The 18,417-nt window shown below is 34.8% G+C and overlaps 1 protein-coding gene and 1 non-coding gene across 3 annotated transcripts in view; one reads left to right on the forward strand and one right to left on the reverse strand.

The window, feature by feature from the left end:
- Positions 1-2,836: 2,836 nt before the first annotated feature.
- The window catches only part of SMIM14 (small integral membrane protein 14), a 66,265-nt gene continuing 50,684 nt past the window's right edge, over positions 2,837-18,417 (reverse strand). For both annotated transcript variants that reach the window (XM_039844991.1, XM_039844990.1), the window contains 3 exons: positions 17,403-17,451; positions 8,005-8,147; positions 2,837-5,933 (listed from right to left, as the gene is read on the reverse strand). In XM_039844991.1, the coding sequence (XP_039700925.1) occupies positions 5,901-5,933; positions 8,005-8,147; positions 17,403-17,451 (225 nt within the window). In that variant the 3' untranslated portion in view covers positions 2,837-5,900. The remainder of the gene's footprint in view (positions 5,934-8,004; positions 8,148-17,402; positions 17,452-18,417) is intronic.
- LOC120588407 (5S ribosomal RNA) lies at positions 18,201-18,319 on the forward strand. Its single transcript, XR_005649242.1, has one exon. It is a non-coding gene; the product is annotated as a 5S ribosomal RNA (ribosomal RNA).

The following is an 18,417-nucleotide window of genomic DNA, read 5'->3' on the forward strand; positions in this document are numbered from 1 at the left end:
TGAAAACTGACATACATAGTTTCTTAAGAAAGGAAGATATTGCAACATTGAATGCAGAAAAATGATAACCCAGCTTTCTTCTATCAAACCAGCCATTAAAGAGATTGGCAAAATGTAAGGCAGTGCCACTCTTCTAAATTTTCATTTTGGAAAATGGTTATTTTTTTCATTTAAAATTTTTATATTAATGTTTATTGGGTTTATTATTTAAAAATACCTAACACTTTTAAATGTTTTAAATTTGGGATACAGCAAAATTTTTTTACTAAAAATTACTGCGGTGACATTAACAAAATCAAGTAAGTTTCAAGAGGATGCAGTAAATATTGATATAATCCATATAAAAAAAAAAAAAGCTCTTTGGGGTCCCCAAATTAGAGAGTTTGAGAATCACTATAGCTATCACTATATGCAATAGCCTCTCGTATATGTTTTAGTTGTAAGAATAGCTAAAAATCTGTATTGCTTGCCTTAACATTAATTCAGGCTCACACAAAACTACTTTAACGTTTTTTTTTTTTTACCAAGATTAAAACATTATTGACAATACTAAATATTTTTATTTATCACACAAATTGCTACAATGAAAATAGAAGTTTGGGAACTAGATGAAAATTACAATGATAAAAAAATGGTCAGCTTTCTTCAACAAAAACACTGAGTATCTTCAATGCTTTCAGAGATTAGCATCAGAAATTAATATGGGAGGGCACAAGGAACTCAACCTAGTAACTGTTGCCAGTTTACATCTATTTATGTGACTGAGTTCTTAAAATATTGTGACACAATGAAAAAAATTCCTTGGATGTTGCAGAGAGAAAATTGTATTTCTATCCATTCCTCAATGGAGAAACTAGTTTTCAATATTACTTTATTTAGCCCAAGGTTTCCTTAAATTTTCTGATTTAGCTTTGGCTAACAGAATTATGCTTGAAGCTTGAGACTGCTAAAGTTTTCAATAAGCTGTTGCTAGTGAAAATGAGAAAGTTAAAAGGATGCTGATAAAGGTGCAATGTGAGACAAAACAGTAAAATGTAGTCTTTAAGGCTGTTAAGTAAAAATGAAGGTTAAGAACACTTGCAAGGATATAAATCTTAGCCCATTTGTTGGAGATGTAGGCTCTCCTGTTAGATTTACATGTTCTATATATTGTAACCACAAAATTGCACTTGATGATTAATTGTAAGGCATCCCTTTTAAGACATCCAGACTTCCAAAGTTTAATGTTCATATACTAATTATTTGTCAAGGAAAGCTACATTAAGACTAGGGTCTGTAATGCCTTTTGTATTGAAAGCCCCTCTTCCTTTGTTACTGAATTAATGAGAGACCATATGATGGATTCATTTCTTTAAAAACAACATAAGAGACTTACTCAATAATGCTGAATCTGCCATGTAGTATTTGTGCTTTTTAAATAATTCTGCTCAGTTTTTCAAAACAAATAGAATCAATGCAATTGAAATCCATTAACCATCAAGATACAGCCTGAGTGTCTAAAGTTATAAGCAGTATAGGACCAGATATTTAAGAGGTAAAGCCTCTGACATGGCAGGGATTTTAAAGTTTTTTTCTCAGTCCTAAAATTCCTAGAAATAAGCAGTTTTGTATAAGAGAATACATTTTTTTTTTATATCAAAGTTGCTTTATTCTTAAAACTACACATATTGTTCTTCACCTTTAGGTATTCCCTGCCTCCCAGATATCTCCTTCTACCTCCCTTTTAATAAACATCTTAATTTGGCATCTGATGTTTAAAATAATTTCTATAATCTATTCCTGAATAGCATACATTTTAAAGCATAAACAGTTAAGCAGTAAACAATAAAAACACCTGCTGAGATGTTTATTGAACCAACATAGTTCATTTGAGAAAAGATATGTAAAATTAAGTTCCCCATGAGAAAAGATCACACTGAACACTCCAGTTCTTCAAAATGTTAGCACAAGGTGATCATTTTGTTAAGTTATATAAATGCCTAATCACTATGTTGTATACCTGAAACTAATATTGTATGTCAACTGTAAGTGAAAATAAAATCTTAGCATAAGAGATAATCATGGTATTTATGAAACATTTATGGGGGAGGCAACTCTAGAAATTGAGATTCTGAATGAGAAAACCAGGTGTAATGGCAGGAAGCAAAAAACTTATTTTATTAAATTCCATTTTCTGGGAGGAGTACTAGTATTCAGAGTCATTAAATGAAAACTTAGTTTTACTGAGGATCTAGTTATCTACTTACATACACACATGACAAACTTTAGATTAAAACCATTAACTATCTCCAGCAATTATGTATTTCACAAATGTTGCTATTTGAAATAACATTTAAGTATCACACACTGACATCATAATCATGCCAGAGCAATTTTACCATTTTTACATATGTATAGGTTTTAATGATTTTTTGTATATGGATCAATTCCAGGTTACAGAACAAAAGCAAATTTTCACTTTTGAGTGTTTTCAATACAGTTACACATATAGCTCTTTATAGGTAACATATGTCTGCTCGAATAATTAACACTGTTGGATATTAGTCCCAAAAAGCAAATATCTATTTGACCCTATATTATAGGAAGAAATAAAATAGAATTATGAAAGAAATGTAGTTGCAATTAATTTCCTAGTGCTTCTTAGAATCCCTACTTCTGAATACTGGCCCCATACTGCTAATATATAAATATTTTTCTTATAACTGAAAGTTCTCTCTCAGGAAAGTCTTTAGTTAGGGGTAAAGTCTTACAAAAAAAACTGTTTAATAAAAGATGTTAACATTTTACTAACAAAAGATATTTGTTTCTCTTCTCACAAAAGCCAAACAGAAAACAATGAGTGTTACTAATGTCTTCTATTTATTCATTAATAAAAAGTGCATAGTACAAGCCCTTTATCCCAATCCAAATACTCAGTAAAAGATTACAATAAACCCTGGGTGGCACAGACGGATTTGTTTGGCATGATTTAAACATTTAAAAACAGCAATTAACACTTAGTACATCACATGACCACTTTTGCTTTTAACAAAGTAATCATCACACATGGTAACAAATACTTATGATTTTTCATTTAGAGATATTATAATGTTGACTAAATCTAATATGCAACAAAAATTTAACCCATTAACTGTAAACTTTCTCCTTCCAGTTGTTTTGTCTTAAGTTGAGCTGGTCAAATTTTAGCGCATACTCATTTAGAATGACAGACTTTCATTCAGAGTGATAAATTTCCAAGGTTCCTTTGAAAATATAAGAATTTGGTAATTCCATAAACATTATCAAATCAAATCACATACCACAAATAGCTGAACTTAATAGTTACTTCAGAAAATCTCTGCAAATTGTTTAAAATGTGACTTCAAGACCATAGGACAGTGCTTGGATAGACATATAATAAAATCTTTTACTATACACAGTTCTAATGTTAACTTTTTCCAAATGGGAAGCAAAAAAACATTATTTTGCATAAAAGAACATTAAATGACTCTAAAACAAAATAAATTCTTAATGGCATTTGTGGAATGTTTAAGAGTCCAAAGTGATTAAAATGTCAGGACTTATCTTTCTTTTTTCCAGATTATTTCAAATGATTGGCTATGATTGTTGCCATAGTACAGGTGAATGTTTACAAGCCAAGTAATGAATAAGAATGTGCTCAATAAAAAACTGTTTAATAAAAGATGTTAACATTTTACATGTAGAAGCTTTAAGAATTAAAAAGAATCTAAATTACTAGTTAGGTTAACAGTAATACTTTATATGCTATAGTACACTGTCTTTTTCAGGACTGCAGAGAAATTTTACAAGCAAAAAACCAAGACTTACTATTCCACTAAAAACTTTTGTTGCTAGTTAAATAGATGGGCTGTATAAGAAAAGGTTAATGTTCTAGATGTAATGTCAATTAAGTGTATGTGACAGAAATGAAGAACCAGGAATAAAAATCCAGATTTCTAGGTCTCTAGCAAACAGTAGACATTGTTTCCATGTCATAGCCATGTCTTCTACCAAAGCCAATTCTCGATTATTTATGAACTGTTGATTCAGTGAATACATCAGTATCTCTGCCAGAGATTGCCTTTCGAGCAGCATAGAGAACTGTTGGGATATATGTGCAAGCCTTCAGGGAGCAAGGGCGGAAAAAGGAATGCATTAGGCAGTTAGCTCCATCTTAACCCATTCATGCCCTTTCTGCTTTAAATATACAGCTGGGAAGGCTTCCAGTAGGCTACGGCAAGAAGAAAAACCTTAACTCTATGGTGTTTACTTATCCAGGATGTGACTTACCTGTGTTACAACATTGCTTCATTAGCACAAGTAATTAAGAGTAGGTTATAATGTGCTCGCTTCAGCAGCACATATACTAAAAAAAAAAGAGTAGGTTATATTATTTCAAGAAGTTGAGCACAAAGCCAAGAGCACAGGAGGAATGCAAGCAGTTAATGCATTATATAATGAAATGAAGCCCTTACAATGTTTATGGCCCAAAATGTAATCATAATAAAGAGAAAAATACACCCTAAGGGCATCAATTGTATCAGAGACTCTATTAAAACAGTACAATGATATAGAGAAGTTTATTCAATTCATACAAGTAATTTCTCAGATTCTCAGATCGATACAATAAAATGCTAGACAGGTCTAAGGGGAAAAAACCCTTACATTGATGCAAAATATCTTCTAGCCCCGATAAATCATCTGCAATCACTTGCTAGGAAAAAATTCCATAACCACATAAGTCATGCAGACTTCTTAAAAATGCCATTTGTATTCATTTTCTTTCAAACTAACCAAAACAATGGAACCTTTTACTTTTTATACATTTCAAAATTTTACCTGTATTAATGCTCCTACCCACCCCAGTCCATCCCATTACCCAACAAGAATGAGATACGGGTCAGAAAAAGATCCTTGTTTCTCATATTCCTCCTTTTCCCTTGGAATAAACCAATAATTCATTAAACATTTGTAAAGTCATAAGGGTAACAAAAGATTCAAATTTTTTTCTTCAAAGTATAAAATAAGTAAATAGCAATCAAATGGCAGTAATCAAAGAGGCCCCCAATACAACTATAAGTTTCATTTAACAGGGGAAGTGTTAGATCAGAAAAGCTTTGTGAGAGGCACCTATTTTTAAAATAGAGATTATTAATGTATAGATTATATCTGACAAATGCAAAAAAAAAGTTCCTCCTTTCATGAACCTTGTAAGGCTAGTTAGTGTACAGTGGCTCAAATGTTACATAATGGACTGTAAATCCTCCATCATATTTAAATTATGTTTATTCAAAGTTTTTTAAGGATATTTTTATGTGAATAAAAAAACTTAGCAAACAATTACTTCATTTCTTTTTTCCTCCTTTTCTAGTCACAAGTTGTAGTGGACAATACAGATTTTAGCTGTAACTTGTAAAATATTCCAAAGGCTGCCACAGTCCCAAGAACGTGGTTCTAATTTTCTTTCATACAATCTCTGACAACCCCAAATAACTTTATAAATACCTATGAAAAAAGTAATTTTAAAATCTATCAAAACTATTTAAAATATTTAAATGCAGAAGTCTCAAATTTCCTTCAATCAGGCCAGAAATCATCATAAAAATTATGATCACAGTTACAAACAGAATTAGTGGAATGTTTACGTTTAGGATAACTAAAGGGCTCATGTAACTTTTTACAGAATCACTTACTCAAATATATTGTAAATAGGAGTGGTGATAACACCGGAAGCAAAAATAAGCTTGCAAGTAAAATTCCTAGAAGCTTATGAAAACAATACCATCCCATATTGCAGATGCGAAAAGAACAGTTCTAATGAGATTAAGAGAGTACTCTAGTCATCTTCGTTCATTTGGTCGTGCAAGGTGTTAATTATTTTCACTTCCCATATCACAAAGTTAGTCCACAGGAGGGGCTGGTGGATCTTGTCCCTGACATAAGAAAGAGAGAAATTATGGAACTGACTTCTTATATCCCAGTGGAACCAATCTAACACATATAGTAAGAACTGAGCAGCAATGCCCTCCACCCTCTCACCACAAGTCATATTCTTATTTGGGCTTTTCATATATTTTTGCATTAAGCAACACTAGATTGAGACTGTGATTCACAGACATTTGTCTCATTCTTCCCTGCAGTATGGAAGAAAGTGAAATTGTGTAACAATGGTATGTTATGAGTGAAATTGCTCTCCCTAACAACTCTACAGGTGATATTTAAACCAATAAAGGTGGTTTCATCCTTCTTACTAAGGTGATGATTGAATACAGTACAATCAAAGTGAAGCTAGAGAATTTTGTTTCTATCTACACTATGCTAATGGGAACACCTGAAGTTCCAGTTGCTACTGGCAGGCATCTAATGACCACAAAGGGAACCCACCTTGGAATGAAGGGAAGCTGATGGTATGAGGAAAGAAACGAGGTCTTTGATGACACTGTTAAGCTTTCTAAACACTGACCCTATCTCTGGATTTTCTGATGTATAGACCAATAAAGCACTTATTTAAACCAGGTTGAGCTGATTTTTGTTACTTGGAATAGAAAGCATCTGAACTGTAGAGGAAAGATCAGCACTTGTAAGAATCTTCAGAAAGATTCCATTTATTTACTCTGACAATGCTATATGAGGCTCTCGTTGAGGGGGATCAGTTTTTCTACTTGAAATTAGTCAATGTCTTCTTGCATATTCTTATGGCAGTGGGACTACTATTCCTAGAACTGCTGGCCTACAATGAACTAAGGTTCAGGGGACTGTAATCTTGCATTTCTGTCACTTTTTAATGGCTTCTACATCAGCTTATTTAATTGGATTGCTTTAGCTCCAAACACTAAGGAAGTTGCTCTTTGATATGAAAGTAATAAAACTGTACACAGAAAGTAAGAAAAAGGCTGAGAAAGCACTTTATCAAAAAATATACAAGATATTTTACGGGTACCCCTCTTTCCAAAAAGAAACAAAAATAAATTTAAGACTTTTTATATAGTGCTAATGATGCCCTCTTAATTAAATTAGCTAGCATGCTACATATCTAAATGTTCTAATCCTAAAAAAAACAAAACACCGACCAATTAACATTGCACATTTGCTTTCATATTTATATGAGAAATTAGTCTAACTGAACTTTCTTATATTAAAAACACAAGATTAGGGAAAAGAAGCAATTATTTTAGAAATTTCACATAGTGAAGGGTGAAGAAAGAAATTAGTAGGATAATTTGTTCAACAAGTGAATCCGTCACAGAAATATTTTTAAAGATATCCAAATCAAATGTGTGTGTGTGTGTGTGTGTGTGTGCGCACGCGCGCGTGTGTGTGTACACACACACATACTGGTTCTAAAAATTATTAAAAGGAATTCTATCATGGAGGTTCTTTTTCATTTAGAAGATTCTAAAAATAGTTATAATCATGACTCTCAAGATTTATCAATATGAATGATTCCTACCTCTGCTTTTGTCAACTCAGCTGATCTACTATGATACAAAACTGGAAAAATGAGTTTGAGAGAAATAGGATGAGAAAACAAGAGGAAAAGAGGATTTAGCCAGATAGACTCAGTGTCTCTACTGTATTTAATAGCTAGGACAGAGGGGAGAAAAACATTTGGACTGCAGCTAGTATAATTTAGGAAGCTGGAAGCATGAGAAGCAAAGGATCAATTTTGAAGTAGATAGAACTGGGGAGTACAGGACTGAGAATTGAGAAATATTGCTGTAAATTATCATGAAATGGATCATTTTTTATGTTTCTCATATGACTAAGATTGAAATTCATTTTTAAATTATTTTTGGGCTACTATGCTGCTCTCTATATGTAATTACATGAAGACTAAACCATTTGGGATTACAAGATTTACTGGGACTACACAGGAAGAATTTATTGCACGAATTAAATCTTCCTTTTCCTAATGCAGTTATTTCAGTCAAGACAAACTCATCCCCCTTTACAAGGCCACACCCATCACCCCACTGCAATGAGTTTCTAATCCACAACACTTACGTTATGAGGACTGGTTGGCTTTCCAGTTAAGTTGGATCCTCTTAGATTAGGAGGTCTCAGTAGAAACAAGATGACTGCAATAACCATCCAGGCCATTAAAATCATGGTAATACTGATGCCATTATCAACAGAGGGTCCTGGTACTAAACACAAACAAAAAATGTATTTACAAGAAAAACTGTAGCATGATTATAACATGATTATACAATTTAAAAATTGTATTAATATAAAAAATTGTATCAACAATTTTAAGAAGTGCGATTATGAAATACTGCACTTTCATTTTCCCTTTCTTCCTGTGAGAAAATCTAAATAGTAAATGGTATAAAATAGTCAAAAGCCAAAACCTATTAAATAAACATTTTAATAGTGTATTTCTTAATATTTTGGGGTAATAAAATGCTTTGAGAATTTCATAAAAAATAAGGACTCTTTCCACCACATGAATCCATGTATACACATTCAACAATTTTACACACGATTGTGAAAGATTCCTAGACTCACAAAACCACCAATCCATATATGTGCTGAGATCTACAGAACCTGGGTTAAGATCACCTGATACACAGTAAGGACACTTTACTTTGGATGGTGGTGGTAAGGGAGGAAATTCTGCATTTTAATTACAGAAGCGGCAAGAAAAAAAAACAGGTCAAGGAAAAGGGAACATCTGAGTTGTATAATGTATAGATTAAAGATCTCTTTAATGATATTCTCAAAGAGATATTAAATTGACCTTTTTTTGCAAAAAGAAGTTGGATTCGGGTTTAGATATTTTAAAATGTATGCATTTATAAGAGAAATAAGTCAGGGTGTGTGTGTGTAAGCATCAGTCTTTCCCAGCTCCTTGAGGCAGCCATATCTTATTTAATTCAGAATAACAAGTACCTATTATAGTGCCTGGCCCATAGTATGAGCTTAAAAAATTTCTAATAGATGAAACAGATTTTTTTATTGAAGTATATTAAAGAACTCAATTGTCAGAAATAAAAATTATAGAAGATTGGATTTCTAAAGAAAAACACAGTATCTTTAGTTACCAAAATAGCCTGTCAACAAGTTTGGTTTTAGTTCTCCTTGCCTCAGGAAAAAGTGAAAGAAATCCAGACAAGATGTTCAAACTAAGCTGATGTATTGCACTGGGGTCCATGGGCCCAGAGCTCACTCCCAAGAAAGGGAAGGGATGGGTGCATTGCTAAGGCCAAAGGATTAGTGACCAAAGGGGAAAAAGTCCAGCAAAGAGCTGAGCTAGCCCAAGAACAGGCTGGATAGAAATGAAGCCTCTGTTCCAATCACTTCCCCAGAAACAACTAACACAGTACTTAAAGAGTCACCGAAATTGCATTACTCATCACACAATGCATCAGCAGCTTTTTTCCTCTATATCTATATCCATTCTTTTCCTTGGTCCCTCTTATTATATTAAACATTACTCCCTTCATAACTAAGACCAGTTTCTTCACTTGTGCTTTGGATTCCATTGCTCTCGCAGTGATCTATCTACTATCCCCTCTCTTGTATATTCAACACCCCCTTCTCCACTGCAGCCAACCCATAATCACTTAAACATGATCAAGTTTATCTCTTCTTTGGAAAAAAAAAAATTCCTCCTTCAACCCCTTTCCCTGTCCAGCTATCAAAACTGACATCTTGAGAGGTGCCTATATTTTACTACCTCTCATTCCCTCCTCTAGTTGGTATCTACCTCCATTATCATTCAAAAGCTCTTCAAAAGGTCACTTTTAACACCTCCACGCTGCTAATCCTAATGGGTAATTTCAGTTCTCATTTTCCATGACCACTCTCTCCCTTTTAATAAAAACACCTTCTTCGTCTTCTGTGCATTACCACTGCCTGATTTTCTTTCTAACACTTAGCGACTCTTTTGCATGTTCATTTCCCTCTTTCTGGCTTTTAAATTTTAGAACTCATCATGGTCAACTTTAGGTTCCATCTCTTCTTGCTCTATACACTATCATCCTCACTTGTATCTTCATTTACCTTCAATATGCAAACCACACCTAAATTTATACCCAGTCCTTCCTCTCTGAACTTCAGACTCAAATCTCCAACTATCTACGTCAACAGTTTTTTTTTTATCTTCACATCAACAGTTCTTAAACTGGTATACAGTAGAACCATCCAGCAGCTTCTTAAAAACACAGATGACTAAATTCCATCTCGCACTTAACATATTCAATATCCCAAACTAAAATCATGAGCATCTAGCCCTGCCCCATCCTCCAAGCTCCACCAAATTGGGTCTCTATTCATCCAGCTGCCTTAGCCAGAAACCTATAAAAACACCTTTTGTTCTCTCTCAATGACCCATCTCTATTTAACCCATTATGACGTTTCTGTCAATTTTATTTCCTAAATAATCACTCAGATCTGTCTCCTTCTAGCTCCACTCCCACACTTGCTCAAACTACCATCATTTCTTGTCTGGTCTACTGAGATGATGATCTCCCCACATCTATTCTTGCCTCCTGTAATTCTGTCCTCTACACTGCTCCAAGAGTGATTTTTTTTTTAATCAAATACTATCTATTTTTATTACTAAATAATAGCTAGAATTTCAGTAGTTACTCTTTACCAGGGTTTATCTCTCTTGATCTTTTTAACAATCTTATTTTATGGTAGGTACTACCATATCTTCATTTTATAGATGAGGAAACTGGGAGAAAGGTGGGTTAAATCCCAATATCATACAGGTAGTATGTGGCAAAGCTGGGATTTAAATATAGAGTCTCACTAAAGAACCTGTGCTCTTGACCTCTTTGCTATGTCATAGTCTCTGAAACTATCACATAGTGAGGCAGACCCCTAAAAAGTATTAGTCCTGTAGGTAGTAAAATTGGAAAATATTTAAAAAGGGTTTTATATAAATGAGCTTATTCATAAATAAGCTAACTAACTGTTAGGTAAAACTAGATTATTTAAAGTTAGTCAAAAAAGATAACTGCCTTCTATACATTATCACCTCTTACAGTATCCCTCTCTCTCTCAGAAATAAAATACGAGATTGATTGCATAGACCAGAAATGTAACTCCAATGTAAACTCATATGTTATTCAACTTGGAAAATGGGTCCCTTACTTTTTGCTACTCTTTGCAAGTAAAAAATTCTGAAGCTTCCGAGAGTTAACTCTCAGATCATAAATTTCCTAATTCATATTTCTGAACAAAGCAGCTCTGACAAAATGCCCACTCCTTTTTAAGAGTCTCATAGTGATATTATGACCCTTAGTTCTCTGTAACTGTCTTCTAGCTTGGTTCCTTTTGCAGCCTTTCCTTCTTGCATTTTGCTGCCAGAAAAGTCTGCTTAAGACACTTGCTCTTAACATATTTCTGCTGACCAACCCAGTGACTCACTCTTTACTGCCTACTGCTTTAACTATGAACTCTTTCAGCTTGGCATTTCCTCATATAAGGGCCTATATTAACTCTTTCTTTAACCAGTGGTTCCTGGCCTTCCTGTGCATCAGAATAGCTTGTAACAATATCAACACAATAGATTCCAAGACCCTGTCTCACACCATCTAATCTAGGAGCAGCTCAGGAATGGAGTCAGGAACCAGCATTATTTTAAAAGCTTAAATATATCAGTACTAGTTTGGCTGAGAGTATTTGCCAACTTTGCAAATTCACTCCTAGGGTACTCTTTATTTCTCTCTTTCTGGTGTGTTCTTATACCTAACCTCCATTTATTCACCTATATCCTATACTCCTCTCTCTTATGTAAAAACCTCTTTTTCCTCTGCCCACTCTTTCCTTTCTTCTCTGGACTAGTGTCACATTTTTAGTTTGAAGAAATGGCTTCCTATTTCTCCTAATTAGGTCATTAACTTTTTAAGAACTGGGACTGTCTCTTAGCTATATAAACTCCATGCCTGTTTCTTTACCTATGAAATAGAAACATTACCATCATCTCATAGAGTAGTTGTGAGGACTGAAATGGTCAGTACATGAAAAGCACTTAGCACAGTGGCTGGTACACAGCAGGTATTCAATAAATACTAGCCATTACCAGTATTAGGGTCAACTAGCAGCAGTCCCCAACCTTTTTCGCACCAGGAACCATTGCATTATGAGAACCTAATGTCTAAAAATCTGAGGTGAAGCTGAGGTAGTGATGCTAGCGCTAGAGAACGGCTGCAAATATAGATGAAGCTTCGCTTGCTGGCCCATCACTCACCTCCTGCTGTGCAGCCCACTTCCTAACAGGCCACAAACCAGTACTGGTTAGTAGCACAGGTTTGGGGACCCCTGAACTTGAGCACAGAAAAGACTAAAGGCAGATATATCCTATTGGGAATAACTAAATCGGATAAGATAATGAAGTAGGAATGGAAAAGGGTCAAAAACAAATAGTCCTAGTATGGAAGAAGCACATCGCTTGGTGACTGGACTGACTGGACAGGTGGTAAGAGGAGGAAGAAAAAAAAGTTAAGGATGCCTCCAAATTTCTGAAGGGTAGTAAGTAGGCAGTAGAATTTCTCTACTTAAAAGGCTAAATGGATATAGTTTTTTTGACCTTCAAGATTTAATAAGATCATTTTTCTTTTTCTCCATTAACTGAAGGCTCATCTCAGATGGACCAATTAAAGTCAAACCTCTTGATCACAGTCAATGTTTTTCATCTGTAGAGGTCTCAAAAAATTAACACTGGCTCTAGGATATACTTTCACGTGGGCATATTATGCAAGATTATTAACAAAAAACTGAAACAAACCTAAATGTCAGAAAAGTATGTTTGATTCATAAATTATCGTATGTCTACACAATGGAATACTATGAAACTGTAAAAGAAACTGAAGGAAGTATCCATGAGAAATGCTATTTGACAGGGGAAAAAATGAGCAGTGAAAAATAGTGTGTCCAAAATTAGGGGGCAAATTACATATTTTGCTTGTACATGCATATGAAATTCTGGGAAGAAACACAGAAGACTAATAACACCTAGAGATAGAACCTGAGCAGATGAGAGAATGAGTAGGAAAACAACTTTTCACTGTATACTAATTAACTTCTTTATTTTTGAATCATATCTAAAATTAAATATATTCAATTAAACTAAAAAGTAGCCTTAAAATATCTTGGTATCTGAATTGATTTAGACTTCTTGAAATATTCAGGAACAGAAATGAATGACCCTGGTTGAATAAAATCACTGTAGGCTTTCTGTGATTATACACAGTCCCTGATGACAAGATCCACTTCTTCATGAAGTCTCAGAATAGGTATGCTACTCAAACTTCCTGACACTGCATATAGCTGATATAAACAAATATCAGGAGCAGCTATTTTAAGGTCAGTATGAAGAGGTAAATGGGCCTTTAAATGATCAGGCCACTGTGGGCTTTTTTGTGATAACCTTTATGTACATATAAATATTAAGGTGCACTCAATCACATTGAGGATATAAAATCTGTTCTCTCACTTCCTGGAAATTATTTGCCTTAACAGGGTAAATAGTTTTTACTTTATGGTCTGGAAAGATGTCAAATTATAAAAATATAAAAAGGCTTTATATACCAAAATACAGTGTTCTGTTTCGCTTAAGGGTTAAGTCTTTGGTTTTAAGCAAACATGAGTATTATAAATAAGATGCCAAAAAGAACATTCCCTATGAAGCTACTAGCTTAGCTAGACAAAGGAAGATGAAAGAGTAGAAAGGGAGGCTCTATGAGCTGCCAGATCTAGAGGGATTATTTCCAAACGCTTTCACAGGTTTCCCGTGGGAAAAGTAGAAATAGAAAGTGGACAATGTACCAACAGGCTGTAAGCCTATAATTTTGGGATTATATACAGTAATTAACTGCTATCAGTACAGCTACCGTTTACTTCAAAAGTAAGTTAGTGACTGAGCTGGTTTCCATACAACTCTTTATCTGAAAGACAGTCAGTCTTTCAGAAGAGTGAGCAGACTTATTCTATATTGTTGTAGAGAGCAAAACTGTGGGTGGACATCATAATGAAGTAAAATTTAGCCCAATGTAAAGAATCATGCAACAACTAGATCTGTTAACAGACTGCAATTAAATTCTGCAACTGCATAAGTAATGAGCTTCCTATTCAATTAAATCATCTCAAATATATGCAACACACCATGGCAGGCCCAATGGGTAATGAGAAATTGTGATATAAGAAATATACATTTGTTTTTCACCCTGGTTCCTAGAACAGAGCTCCTAAAGCCCTTGGAATTTCCTGAGTGATAGGGATGATGGGAACATCTTTTGTTATTCATAAGAAATTCCTTTCAACCATGCCTGAGTTTATGCTAATGATGTGACTCTTGGTGAGCCCCTACAAAGCTTCAGGGTGGGGATGGATGGGTTCCCAGAGCTTAACAACCAGTGTTATTAGAGGATTGGAATGTTCAGCTCCCCTCCCTCACCTCTAGAGAGAGGAGAGGCTGGAGATCCAGTTAATCACCAATGACCAATGATTTAATCATTCATGACTATAGAACGGAACCTCTATAAAAACCCTAAACAATGGGGCTCAGAGAGTTCCTAACTGGTGAATACACTGATGTGCTGGGAGGGTGACATCCCAAGAAAAGACAGTGAAGCTCTACATCCCTTCTTCCCACACCTTGCCCTATGCATCTTTTCCATTTGGTTGCTCCTGAGTTGTATCTTCAATAAACCAGTGACAGTAAGTTAATTGTTTTCCTGAGCCACTTTAGCAAATTAATGAACCTGAGAAGGGGGCAGTGGGAACCCCTGATTTATATTTTATGAAAATAGCCTGAGCTCACTGGAAAAAATTCAGAATACACAGAAAAGGTGATTCTATTACCCAGAGGAAACAACTGCTTAAATCATTTAAAAATATGGCTCTCAAAAAGGATTTCCAACAAATGTTAAAAGAATTGGGGGGAAAAAAAACTGGTCAATATGACTAAATTAATATTCAAGATCTAGAGTTTGCCTTTAGATTAAGGAAGTAAAATTTCACCCAGAAATAAGAGTCTATTTGGTTTACAGGTGGGGCTGCCTCAAGGGTCACAAATATCACAAATGTAATAAACACTAGTTTTCCTGTAAGGAATTCAGTAAAATTATTTTCACTAGTAAGAATAAGTTTTAGCTTTACCGGCTGAGGCAAAAATTTAAGTTGCTTATCAGAGGGCACATTGTAGATTAATGAATGCTACTGAAGAAGCAACATAAGGAAATGTGAAGTGGGGGAACCACCGCCCATCATCTTAACAACCTAACACAACATCTGCACATTAACATTACCTTCTGGTCCAGAAGCATAATTGCCCTGTTGCACCAATGGACGTTTTGACAAAATTTCTACTTTGGGCAAAGCACTGTACCAGCTCCTATTTCTCAAAGTTGTTAATATTTACAGAATTTGAAGGGACACCCAGTTCACACAGCAGTAACAACAATAATGTAATAACAAGCCTCTTCATAATGGTACTTATGTTTTGTTTTAATTTCAAATATGTAACAATGTGGAACTCAGCTTCAGAGATGTTAAGTAAAAGCAATTAGCCTAAGTTGTGACCCTGTTTGTTGTCATTATACTCCAGATAGGCTGTGAGAACTCAGAATTTCCACCCCGGGGCTTCCACAAATGGCGGGGGCAGTGGTAATCCTGGGTGAGCCCCCCTCCCTGCCCCCGTGTCCTCGCTCAACCCCAGCTACTTCTTCTGTGAAAAGAAAATGCTAGTTACTTTGGGGGAACACTGAGAGGGGTATAGATTTTGTATATCAGCATCTTGCACATGTGTTAATTGCTGAAAAAATGCCAGACATCCTGGTTAAATAAATAAGATTTCAAAAAAAAAAAGCAACTAGCCTATTAATAAAAGCAATTTAGCACTATGTCAAGAGCTTTAAAATGTACATACAAGAATGTTTAAATATTGCTTATAATAATGTTAGGTAGCTAGTCAGACATGAGTAACTGGGTGAACAAAGGAATAGGGGCCCAGCCTAGAGACTGCCCAAAGAACACCCCAATGGTAGTAGAATTCTAGGTATGCACATGCGCACTAGCCAAAGAATTATATAACAGCCAGATGTCAACCAAAATGACCTCATTTGCCAATCACCTAGGAATGCCTTTGGAACCACCCATCATAGCCCAAATATAAGGCAGACATTCCCACTCTTGGTCTCTTTTCCCCCTTCTAGGTTCTCTTTTTTGTGGCCTTTTTGTGTTGGTTGCAGCGCTGGGACCATGTGCCTCTTTGGGGTATTCTTTGTCTTTCTAAAGTATATCTTTAATAAAACTATTAAATCTCAATGACCTGTAAGTCATTTAAGGAAGAACAGAGAGAAAATGTAAGGGAAAATGCTAACTACAATTCTGCACCATCTTTATCCCTCTCCCTCCCTTCTGCAGTTGGGGCGACACTGAACTCTGATTGGCCCTAACAGTGACAATAATAAAAAATATATCATCACCCTAAGATTCCAATAAAAGGGCTTCATTTAAAAACTGGTATATCCCCATAATAGAATATTATTTAGTCAGTATATATTTTTAAGATAAATATATACCGATATATCATAATATAGTAGTGAAAAACAATACATACAAAGTAATCCCATTTTTATAAATGTATATGAAATCTAATTGTGCCAGGCTTCACCATCCTGTGAATGTCTTACTTCCATCCTTAATAGTCAAATTAATATGACAGGCTTAAATGTTAGTTATTAGTTCCCCTTAATGTACCCTTCCAGTTATTTCTGTACTGAAAAAAGATGCCTCACATAATGGCCATCAGGTCTGTCAGCTACAGTCACCATGTAGGATGCATCTTCCTGCTCTAATTCTCACTTTACTATCACTACTGCACATAAAGCCACATGGAGAGAAACCTCTCCACTGCCCATGCCCTTTTGAGAATGCTAATGTCAGAACCAAAGGAATGACTTCACAGGCTCCCAAAGTTTTCAAACCTTGGGAAAGAACGGCCTCTCTTTACTCAGTTCTCAAAGCTAGCAATGGATGAAAATAGATGCTAAGAAAAGAGTATGGAATTGGTACTAGCAGCCTCAATGTTCCAGTTCAACCAGCAAAAGGTGCCCTGTTACACATATATTTGCCAAGAAAAAGGTCTAGAAGGGTTTATATCAAGTTTGTCAACAGTGGTTATCTTTTAGCATTCTGGAAGTTTTTCCTTTTCTTTTTTTCTTCTCTGTTATTTTTATAATTTTCTTCAATGAACAGAGTTTGTTTTTGAAGCCAAAAAAACTCCACTATTTTTTAAGATAAAAAATTAAATATTTAGTAGGAAATACATTACCGAGAAACAATTCCTTAAAGAGCAGACTATGAGAATATCTGATAAATATTCACAGTTATGTGACCTCTAATTCTGCCCCCAATGCCAAGCCTCCTCCTGTCCCACCATTACTTACACTCCTGAAGACATTCTGTGTCTGTGCAGTAGGACTGGGACTGCCTTAACTACAATGAATAAAAAGAAAGGAAAGTTAGCCATTAGACTTAACCAAAAATGAATACTATTTACTAGAAAGATCATGCTTTGTTTTTTAAAGAATGCTACTACAGTGTATATCATACCTTCAAAATCATATATAAACACAGAACACACTGAGGGGCTGTTCAGTTTGAAGGGATTTTTTCCTACTCAATAATTTTCAAATATACTGTGATCTACTGCAGTTCACCTAATTAGATTAAGGAATTTTTTTAAAAATCACCTGTGACAGAAACTCCTGCTGCCATATATTAGACTTCCCAAAGGAAAAGCACTATACTGTAAAGGAGAACTACTAGAAAGGAACTGAATTTGTTAATAAGATTTTATTTTTTTCTAATTGAAAACTGAAGCAGATGGAGGAAATAAAACATCCTATTTGTAGAAAATACACCTATAAAAGAGAAGAACATATTTTGTTTTCCTTTTTGATTACCTCTGTATAAACAATGGTTGGATAAATAAGAACTAATAAAAATGGATACCACAGGGTGGAGGGTGGGATGGAGGAGTCAAGTAGGCCCTGACAAAGATGAGAATTAGAGTTTCCAATGGCTATCTTTTTATATAAACTAATTTTGGAATCATGTGCTTATGAATTTTAAAAAGAAAAAACCTATCAATAAACATACATATCATGAATATTATGAAAAGTCCTTTGCTGAGGACTTTTATCATATTAAGAAAAAAACAATCTCATAAATCTTAAAATAGAGTCTACAGCCATGCTACCCTGAACATGCCCGATCCCGTCTGATCTCGGAAGCTAAGCAGGGTCAGGCCTGGTTAGTACTTGGATGGAAGACCACCTAGGAAGATCAGGTGCTGTAGGCGTAAAAAATAAAAAAATAAGGGACTGTAAGCTGACAAGTTCCTTGCAATCTGTGAGGTCAACCAAGGGTTGCCTCGCCTAAAAAAAAAAAAAAAAAAAA

This window comes from Pteropus medius, unplaced genomic scaffold (genome assembly GCF_902729225.1).
Source record: "Pteropus medius unplaced genomic scaffold, Ma_sr-lr_union100, whole genome shotgun sequence".
Classification (NCBI taxonomy): Eukaryota; Metazoa; Chordata; class Mammalia; order Chiroptera; family Pteropodidae; genus Pteropus; species Pteropus medius.